This window comes from Rutidosis leptorrhynchoides, chromosome 11, assembly GCF_046630445.1.
Source record: "Rutidosis leptorrhynchoides isolate AG116_Rl617_1_P2 chromosome 11, CSIRO_AGI_Rlap_v1, whole genome shotgun sequence".
Taxonomy (NCBI): Eukaryota; Viridiplantae; Streptophyta; class Magnoliopsida; order Asterales; family Asteraceae; genus Rutidosis; species Rutidosis leptorrhynchoides.
The window spans coordinates 297,908,991-297,919,409 of NC_092343.1; the positions used below are offsets into that span (position 1 = coordinate 297,908,991).

The 10,419-nt window shown below is 34.0% G+C and overlaps 2 protein-coding genes across 2 annotated transcripts; both read right to left on the reverse strand.

The window, feature by feature from the left end:
- Nucleotides 1-3,755: 3,755 nt before the first annotated feature.
- On the reverse strand, nt 3,756-5,152 carry LOC139875600 (uncharacterized). Its single transcript, XM_071862926.1, has one exon. The coding sequence runs from the start codon at nt 5,136-5,138 to the stop codon at nt 3,756-3,758; it is 1,383 nt and encodes a 460-aa protein (XP_071719027.1). The 5' UTR covers nt 5,139-5,152.
- A 1,184-nt stretch (nt 5,153-6,336) lies between these two features.
- LOC139875601 (ATP-dependent DNA helicase PIF1-like) lies at nt 6,337-10,215 on the reverse strand. Its single transcript, XM_071862927.1, has 4 exons — nt 9,864-10,215; nt 9,578-9,664; nt 8,883-9,467; nt 6,337-6,968 (listed from the first exon to the last, which is right to left on the reverse strand). The coding sequence occupies exons 1-4, from the start codon at nt 10,213-10,215 to the stop codon at nt 6,337-6,339; spliced, it is 1,656 nt and encodes a 551-aa protein (XP_071719028.1).
- Between the last annotated feature and the right edge of the window lie 204 nt (nt 10,216-10,419).

Genomic DNA, 10,419 nt, shown 5'->3' on the forward strand with positions numbered 1-10,419 from the left:
TGCATACGAGTAGAATTGTTGTTGAAACTGAACGAGGATGTAATTGTAAGCATTTTTGTTAAGTAGAAGTATTTTGATAAGTGTCTTGAAGTCTTTCAAAAGTGTATGAATACATATTAAAACACTACATGTATATACATTTTAACTGAGTCGTTAAGTCATCGTTAGTCGTTACATGTAAGTGTTGTTTTGAAACCTTTAGGTTAACGATCTTGTTAAATGTTGTTAACCCAATGTTTATAATATCAAATGAGATTTTAAATTATTATATTATCATGATAATATGATGTATGGATATCTCTTAATATGATATATATACATTAAATGTCGTTACAACGATAATCGTTACATATATGTCTCGTTTCAAAATCATTAAGTTAGTAGTCTTGCTTTTACATATGTAGTTCATTGTTAATATACTTAATGATATGTTTACTTATCATAATATCATGTTAACTATATATATATATATATATATATATATATATATATATATATATATATATATATATATATATATATATATATATATATATATATATATATATATATATCCATATATATGTCATCATATAGTTTTTACAAGTTTTAACGTTCGTGAAACACCGGTCAATTTGGGTGGTCAATTGTCTATATGAAACCTATTTCAATTAATCAAGTCTTAACAAGTTTGATTGCTTAACATGTTGTAAACAATTAATCATGTAAATAACAATTTCATTTAATATATATATATATATATATATATATATATATATATATATATATATATATATATATATATATATATATATATATATAAACATGGAAAAATTCGGATCACTACAGTTAGCGGTTCCACAATAGTACATGGACACTAGTTTGACATTGGTGCAGGTTGTGTGGTGGAAACTGATGTTGTAGCTGATGAAACTTTCGAGAAAGCCTAATGGGGAAGTTGCACCATAAATTTCAGCTGGTTATTTAACATGTACCGAGGAGAAATTCTTAGAATGGGATAAAGTGTGATACTCTTTATGGTGAATTATGATATATTTGATAAGACTTTTGATTATCTGTGATGACAATGATTGTTGATTTAGACAATCGATATGTAAGCGAATTTATCTCTTAAGTTAGAGATAATGTCAGCGGCATGAAGATGAGGATTAAAGTTGTCTTTCAGGAAGCATTTACGTCGGTTATCTTGGCAATGTGGAAGCATGGTTATCTTCTTCTATCCAAAATGTGAAGATTTGTTGGTTATATTTTGGTAAGAAGAATAAATATGGTTGCTTGTCCCACATTGATGTATGGAAGAAATGATGGGGTGAATTCTTTGGGTATAAATGAGTTTTTTCCACTTTAGTAGATGGAAGGAAGTGTGAGTGACTTACTTGCTTATAAGAGAAAGTAGTGGGCATAATTTCAACTTTCACCAATCAATACACTTTAAATATTTTAGTTTTTCTTTCTTTCTTTCTTTCTTTCTTTCTTTCTTTCTTACTCTTGTTTGAAAGTTGTATTAGTCAAATCTTTGGAGAGTGTAGATGACTTGAGAGTTGTCTATATCATTATAACAATTTGTGATATAGTGAATTTCTCTCTTCGGAGACCCAGAGTTTATCTCCGGTTTTGAAGCTTCCACGTTAATTCTCGTGTCTTTATTTCTTTACTTTTTTTTATTGGGCATATGTTGAGATTAGTGGGACTATTTTTCCCAACAGGTATACTAGCTGGTTAGTATTTCTCACAAATCACCTCGATACTGAAAACGAGTCTACGTTATTTTAGTTCACAAGTTGTGATAACTTTAAAAGATCATGTCACATATGAATATTGTTGGCGGACTTCGTTAGAAACATTTACTAGGAAATGGAATGGTATAGGAAAAGTAACGGAATGAGTAATGGTATTACCATTACCATTACAATATATTGCTTGTGAGAAGAGAATGAACTATTCATAGATGTTTGTTATTTAGCAAGAAATAAATTAATGAACATTGGTTGCAAATTTCGATAAGTTTCGAACAAAAACTTTTAGTTGATGGCTTTCTATGTAATCTACCTGTTCTACTTTGAATTGATCAGTTTGTAGATCATTCTGCAATTAAGGGTACATAAAAAGGAGGAAGGTCTATCTTCATGGTAGATATAACGTTCTACTCAAAACTTGACATCAATAATACCAACCGAAAAAAACTAACCTCCAACGAAGTTATTTATTTATAACTTTCGATCTCCTCATTTTTTCCTTCCTTTAATTACCGTTTAATTACTCGATCGTTAACCGCTTTGGTTAAACGTCTAATTAATCAACCGTTAAACGGCGAAGATAACCGCGCAGTGAAGCAGCGCGGGTAATAATCCCTCGTTTGGTTACATAACTGTAATAGATCTTTTTTATATGTTTTATTTTAATCTGTTTATATTTGAAAAAAGAAAAAGAAAAAAAGGTGGTACCAGAATGATAAAAGAAGGCCCATAAATCATTAATCAAGGGCATCTGCCTATGACCTATCTATCTATTTGTGAATATTTGAATGTGAAGAGAATGGTGTTTAAGACCACACTTCATCTTTTGTATTTATCATGTTCACCCAAAATATATATATATATATATATATATATATATATATATATATATATATATATATATATATATATATATATATATATATATATATATTGAGCCCGTGCGTTGCACGACTACTCAAAATCTTTTTAACGATTAGTTACATAAAAACATAATATTTTTTCTCTAGCGATCTTGGTTCACAATAATAACATATTAATGAATAATAACACAATAATGAATGTGTATCGTTAGTGGTCTACTGATTCACAAGTGTTAATTAATCTATATGCTTGTTATAGAGTAAGGGGTTGTATACTTTTTTTTCTTAAACAAATTTCTATTTGACTCGTGAATTGTTATAAGGATAGATGTGTTCTACTATAATTAAGTATATTTTTTAATTGGTTAGTTATAACAATCTCTTAGAATTACCCGTACTAAATTGCTCTCATTTTTTTTATTAATTTCTTAATTCTCTAATATTGTTATTAATCATTTATTTAATGGATTTTAATCATAATCATTGAGAATTTGAAAGTGTAAATTTCACTTGTCATTAACCCCTTAAAAATGGTTTTGTTGATAAATAAGCTAAATAAATCTCTTTTTTATATAAGTATATAGATAGATATAGATATAGATGCGGGGGAAGAAAATGTACATTATGGATGTTTGTTCAATAATGCATTATGGTCCGCTACACTTATTTCTGATTTATCATAGATTGTACAGCATTTAGAGTATCACGTTTTGTTAGTTATTATGATGATGCGATTTTCACTTTGTGCATGTATATGTTTAGCTATTATTTGTTTGAACTTATGTAAATGATACCAAATAAAAAGTTGTTAGGAGTCCAAACTCTATCTATACTTCACTTTTCATATCATGGATTTTGTATGTTAATCGACACTGATCATATCTCGTATACGAGCATCATAAACCATTATGGATAACTCAATACATGATTTGAATATATTGGCGTAAATAAGGAGCATTAGATTTAGATCATTCTAGTTAAACTTGACAATATTATATATATGTTATTGAGAAGGAAAAAAATAACAAAGAGCATGAAGCTTCGCAAACAAATTTAAGATGGTACAACCTTTTTAGTACTAAAAAATATATTTAGACAATGTCTAGGTTCAATAATACATTATGTTGATGTTGATAAGTTGGCACAATGTAGGCTTCTAATTGCCACTTCCTCCTCCGAAATTGACTCCACCTTCACACCTAAAATCACCTCCAATTCCTCCTCCACCGCTGCCGCCACCACCACCACCGCCACCACCTCCAAGGCCGCCACCACTTCCGAAGCCTCCACCTGCTCCAAAACCTCCGCCACTACCACCTCCAAAACCACTGCCACTACCTCCACCTCCGCCACCACCTAGACCTCCTCCACCACCACCTATACCTCCTCCAAAACCACCACCCGAACCACCTCCAAAACCAGTACCACCACCTAAACCTCCACCACCACCTCCACCTAAACCTCCTCCACCACCTCCACCAAGTCCACCTCCTCCACCTAGTCCACCACCACTACCAAAATCTCCACCAGCCCCTCCTCCAAGTCCTCCACCTCCTCCCGATCCACCACCAAGTCCTCCACCTCCTCCCGCTCCACCACCAAGTCCTCCGCCTCCTCCCGCTCCACCACCAAGTCCACTTCCAGCGCCAGCTCCCAGACCTTTATGATGATGTAGACCGCCTCCACCAATTCCTTTGCCAACACCACCTCCTAGACCTCCACCTTTGCCAAAACCTCCTCCACCACCAACACCAATTCCCTTGCCAACACCACCTTTAAGACCTCCATGGTGACCAACTTCACCACCTAGTCCCCCACCTTTTCCAAAACCTCCTCCACCACCAACACCGATTCCTTTGCCAATGCCACCTCCTAGTCTCCCACCTTTGTCAAAACCTCCTCTGCCACCAATACCAATTCCCTTGCCAACACCGCCTCCAATACCTCCATGGTGACCAATTCCACCACCTATACCGCCACCTTTACCAAAACCTCCTCCACCACCAGCCCCAAATCCTTTGCCAATGCCACCGCCTAGTCCACCACCTTTGCCAAAACCCCCTCCACCACCAACACCAATACCTTTGCCAACACCATCACCTAGACCTCCATGATGACCTACCCCAACAACACCACCACCACCTACTCCACCACCTCCACCAAAGCCACCACCACCACCTAGTCCACCACCTCCTCCAAAACCACCGCCACTACCAATACCACCTCCCGTACCTCCTCCAATGCCACCTCCTAAACCTCCTCCACCACCTTTGCCATAATGTTTATACCCTTTCTTATATATTCCATGGCCCAAACCTCCTCCAAACCCAAGTTTAGGTTTTCCAAACACATTCTTTTTATCTTTTATACCCTCGATTGAATCACCAAACACTACACCAAGATCACCAATAAAAGCTAGTAAAACGACAACCAAGACAATAGAACCACGTACAGTGTACACACCCATCAAACTTAATGCCAATTTACTCAACCCACACAAACAAGTGATCAATAACGTACAAAGGTATGAAACATGCATGCAAATAGCACACTCTATATATACACACAAAAAGTTGCAATAAAAAAGAGTGATCCAAACTGTTTTATTTTGTTTAAAGCATGTCACTCCAGCACATGGTGGGTCAAGAACAATCTCCCTACAACTGTCATCTACAATGAATGCTGCCTTATCGTGACTAAAAAAATTAAATTTTTAGCCAACCACCCTGATCTACTTTGCATCCAAGAACTAACAACCCAACTATCTACATTATTTTGTATATGTGGTTATGTAGAGCAGTAGAGGCTTGTTGCACTTAAATATAAAGTTCAACATTATAAAAAGTTAACTTTTCATGATCTACTAAATGGCATGGCTCTAGGAGTTCAAGAAGAGGATTCAATTTGCATTATAATTGTACATTATATTGTAAAAGTTAAATTTTAGTTGGTTAGTTTCTTTTTTGTTGTGTTCATTTATGGAACATCAACACTAATTAACTTGTTTCCAGCTAATAATGCAAACTTTAATTAACTTCCATCTTTTTGATGTTGTGAATCTTGAAGTACTGATGTAGAATCATACTAGGGTGTGAACTATCATAAATTCAACCTAAGAACGTGAATATGTCTTGAGAATAATGGCAATAAGTTTTAATACATATATATATATATATATATATATATATATATATATATATATATATATATATATATATATATATTAGGTTTAAGAGCCCGTGCGTTGCACATTGGATTTAATATTATTTCAAAGATAGCGTACGTATAATATTAGTAACATAACATTAAAACATATACTATGTTTCATATGTATGAATGAAACATATTTAAAAAATAGATTAGACTTGATGGATCTCATAATAATGTAACATAATTCAAATATTTAAAAAAAATAACATTATACATACATAATAGTTCATAGATATCATCATACAAATGAAAATTATTTAAAACATTTCTACAATTAAGTCTATAAGTGTTGCAAGACTTCTTTGTATACCACATTTTTTTTTGTGTTGGATAGTTTGTTATCCTTGTCTAAGAATAATATCTTGATTCCTTGCCGATTAGTAACCCGAGATAGTGCAACATATAGTTGTCCATGACTATAGACCGGTTTTGGAAGAAATAAATCGACACGCGATAGTGATTTCCCTTGACGTTTACTTATTGTCATTGCAAAGCACACCGACAATGGATATTGTCTTCTTTGAAATCTAAAAGGTATTATCTTGTCCGTCGGTACGACAAACATACGTGATAAAGCTGTAATCTTTCCCACGTTTGACCGGGTTAAAATTTTTTCTTTGACGATTTTTTTCTCCAAAGTGAACAATTTGTAAACGTGTACAGTTACACAAACCTCCTGCCTGATCTATATTTCGAAGTAACATAACTGGTACGCCAATTTTGAGCCTCAGATTGTGCTTTGGTAAGCCACCAACTTCAATACTATTTATGAAATCGGTAGTGTATAATTCATTATTAAAGTCAGCGTCTCTCTGTGACGCACATATACTGTCTGAGCTCAAATATGACATTTCTTCTCCTTCCAAACGCGTCATCATTCTATCATTAATGATGTTAACTACTTCATGAGTTTGAGCAAGAATTGCACGTTGTTGATAATATTCTGGATTGCCAAGATTAAGAAGATTATCTGGATAAATAGTTGAGATGATAGAACCACTTGGATCATCAGCATCTGTTATCAAAAGATCTTGTGGAATTTCAATATCAAAAACTCCGTCTTCAGATTCACCGACATCACTGTTGCTTATGTCAAGTATCAATTGAGCAAAACTTCTTGTATCGGCATCAGTTTCAATACCACATAATCTGATAACTCCTAAATTATACACAATCTTGATAACATTTTAAGGAATTATCTTAGTATTTTAAAGTCATTTTTATCATAAAACACACTAAAACGGGTAAAAAGGGGAAAAGGTAATTTTAATGATTTTATTGAAGTTATGTGTCAAACAGGATCAAAAATAGGTAAAAATTGTAGAAAAGGCCATGAAGCCGCCAGCATGGATACAATGAAGCCGCCGGCTTGGAGCTGAATGTTCCAGAATGTTCCAGAATTGATTGCAGAATTTGATGAACTTGTTGACCAAGCAAATGCAGTTAAAGCCGTCGGCTTCACACTGAAGCCGCCGACCTAGTTTACACGGTTCCTCAACTTGCCGATCAAGTTCAAGTAAAAATGGAAACGAAATCAAAAAGATTGCCGGATCTTTGAAGCCGTCGGCCTGACAACAAAGCCGCCGGCTTGCCTAGGACGGTTACGCGTTTATGTTCTTGCGGATCAAGTTAAACTTGCAAAAGGAGTCACCGACCTCTGGAAGCCGCCGGCTTGGCCACCGATTCTAAAAAGTATAAATAGAGGTCTCCTGCTTCGGTTTCCAATGTACCTTCAATACTTAGATAGCAGTTTTGTTTTTTTAGGGTTTTCTCTAAAACCCTTAGATTAGGTTTTACTTTCAATTGTAATCAAGATTGTCAAAGTTAATTCAAGTTCTTTTCATCTACCTTTTTAAGGTATGATTCTATCTTTATTTTACCGTTTATTTTGTTTTATTTATTTTAACTATTTCTGTTCATCTTCCACTATGAACTAAACATTCGTAGTGGTTACTTAGATGAAAACTAACCTTTGTCTGGGAATCAGATGAAGCCGCCGGCTTCACCAGTCCAAGCCGCCGGCTTGGCTGGAACAAAGCCGCCGGCTTCGTGCTTAGATCCGTACAGTTTCAGGTTCTTTTCGAGATCTGTGTGGTCGAGTTTCTGTAATGATGTTTGAACTATTTTGAATCTGTTATGCTTTAATATACTTGATTGTCATGCTTAATGATTAGATAACATGATTTTAGGGTTGTTTAATATTTAATCCAACGATCTATTATTTGATTCATGCTACTTGTTTAGATCTAGTCCATCAAACTTGTTAAATTGAATTGCATGCAACTAGGTTAAACAACATAATAGTGATAAATTTGTTTGATTTAAAATACGCTTATATAATAGAGTTTAAGACTGTTAGGCTTAATCGAAGATCCTTTGTTTGGATATGTTTAATTAATGATTGCATGAAAACTTAGTACTAATTGACTTTCTGCTAGTAACTTGAGTTGATCTACTTGGTGTTTAATAGCTTATATAATTTGTCAGTCTATTTGCATGTTGATCCGCATCATAAGGTTAATATGTATCATGTAATTGAATTGAACATGAAGAATTAAGATGTTAGTTATGCACATCACATACTTAGCATATGCTTTAAGTCCTGCTTATTAAATGATATGCAATGCCTGTCTTAACCTGTGTAGGGATAATAATTGGTCTATGATATTTTGCCACGTGTTAATATAAGTCATGAAACTTGCCTAATATGATTCCCGTACAAGTTATTTGTCCATGTAACTGCTTTTCTTTATTATTGTATATTTTAATCTTTATTTCTTATTTTATTATTTTGTTATTTAAAAACGTTTCTTCAATCATCTTTCTTAAGAGATAAGAATTCAAAATCTTAAAAGACATAAAAATATTTCTTTAATTCTTTAATAAGAATTAAATTATATAATAAAACAAATTATAACGCATCTACGCTCTCTTGGGAAGATAACCTAAAATACTACATCTGATCGAGTTTTGTTGCTCGTTAGGGTGTTAAAGTGTATTAAATAAAGGTTTTATAAATATAAAAGTTGAAATAAAAGATTAAGCACTACTGCACACACTTTCCACACATCACTCATGTTAACTATAAGTTTTAAAACAGTAGCATAATCCCACAAATAGGAAGAATTTAGAGATGCATCTACTATATCTTCTCTTTTAACTTTTTGAATAACATGTAATATTTGTCTAAAATCACCACAAAACACCAATGTTTTACCCCCAAACAGAGTATCCATACTATCAGGATTGGATTGACGACATATATCACTCATAGAACGATCCAGTGCTTCAACGCACATCTTGTTAACCATCGGGGCCTCATCCCAAATAAGCAGTTTTGTCCTCCTAATAAGCTCACCCAAATTGCTGCTTGGAGAAATTGTACAAAATGACTCATCCGTAGGATGAAGCGGTATGTGAAAACGTGAATGAATCATCCGACCTCCAGATAATAGCAAAGCTGCTATCCCACTTGACGCAACATTTAAAACAATCTCTCCTTTACTGCGAAATGCAGCTGAGAGTGTTTTCGAAAGGAAGGTTTTTCCAGTACCATCATAACCGTATAAAAAGAACACAGCTCCTTTGCCGTGATCAACAGCTTTTATTATCTGATAGTATGCCTCCTTTTGTTTGGATGTTAACTTTGTAATGAAATCTGAATGTTCATTTGCAAGTGTACTTTTGTCGTAGGAGAGCTCATCTATAATAAGATGGTTTCTGAAATATTCCTTGTATGATTCGATGGGCAAGGCATTGAACTAAAACTTCTCAATGAACTACTATTGCATTGAAGTAATTTGTCAATCTCTTGTAAAGTCAAATCTTTTAATAGTTCAATCTCAATTTGTGTTCCTGCAATGAATTAAATTTAATTTACTAATATAGTAAATATGACAATTTAAGTATAATATAATTTAGATATCCTTACCTGTTCTGTGGGGATGAACGATATCCACCGACAAATATCGAAATTTTTTCTCAAATACAACTTCAGGTCAACTCATAGTGTTGGATAATAGTAATTGTGCAAATAATTTTCTGACGAAATGACCACCCTCCCCAAAAAATGCCTCTTGTATAGCTTCTATATACTCCTTATCATCATCCAATAAACCTAAATCGTAGCAAGCGTCTCTGTAGCTATTAAATACCTGACCATTTACCGCCCGGATATCTTGATAGGAAGTTGGACCTTTAACCTTGTTGAGTAGTATTCTAAGAAAAAAAAGATCACCAGACGCTGGTGCCACACGATGAATACGTCCAATTGCACCGGTGTTTGTTTTATGCCTAATCCAACTCCTATTATCTTTGTTCCAAATGAACTTTGTCGGGAATTTGACATAAGTCAATTCGCGTGCTTCTTGGTTGGAAACGTTACAATTCATCCATTCGATAAACATTGACGTATTGACTGATGGCTTTTCTTATACCTCATCAATTAATTCCTCTTTATCAAAAATGATTTGCTGTTGTCCCTCCAAATGGAACGGTAGTCTTATAACGCTGGAGTAATGATGATGTATATCGAACTTCAAAATCCTCCAAATGGCTTCACAAGATGAAATATATTGACAATCATAGTATTCTTTAATTTCATCAGTTTC

Coding starts and splice junctions, on each gene's coding strand:
- LOC139875600 (XM_071862926.1), bottom strand. CDS start 5,138: ATGCATGTTTCATACCTTTGTACGTTATTGATCACTTGTTTGTGTGGG.
- LOC139875601 (XM_071862927.1), bottom strand. CDS start 10,215: ATGTTTATCGAATGGATGAATTGTAACGTTTCCAACCAAGAAGCACGC. Junction 9,665..9,863: donor GGCATTTTTTGGGGAGGGTG/GTCATTTCGTCA, acceptor AATTCATTGCAG/GAACACAAATTGAGATTGAA. Junction 9,468..9,577: donor CAATAGTAGTTCATTGAGAA/GTTTTAGTTCAA, acceptor ATGAACATTCAG/ATTTCATTACAAAGTTAACA.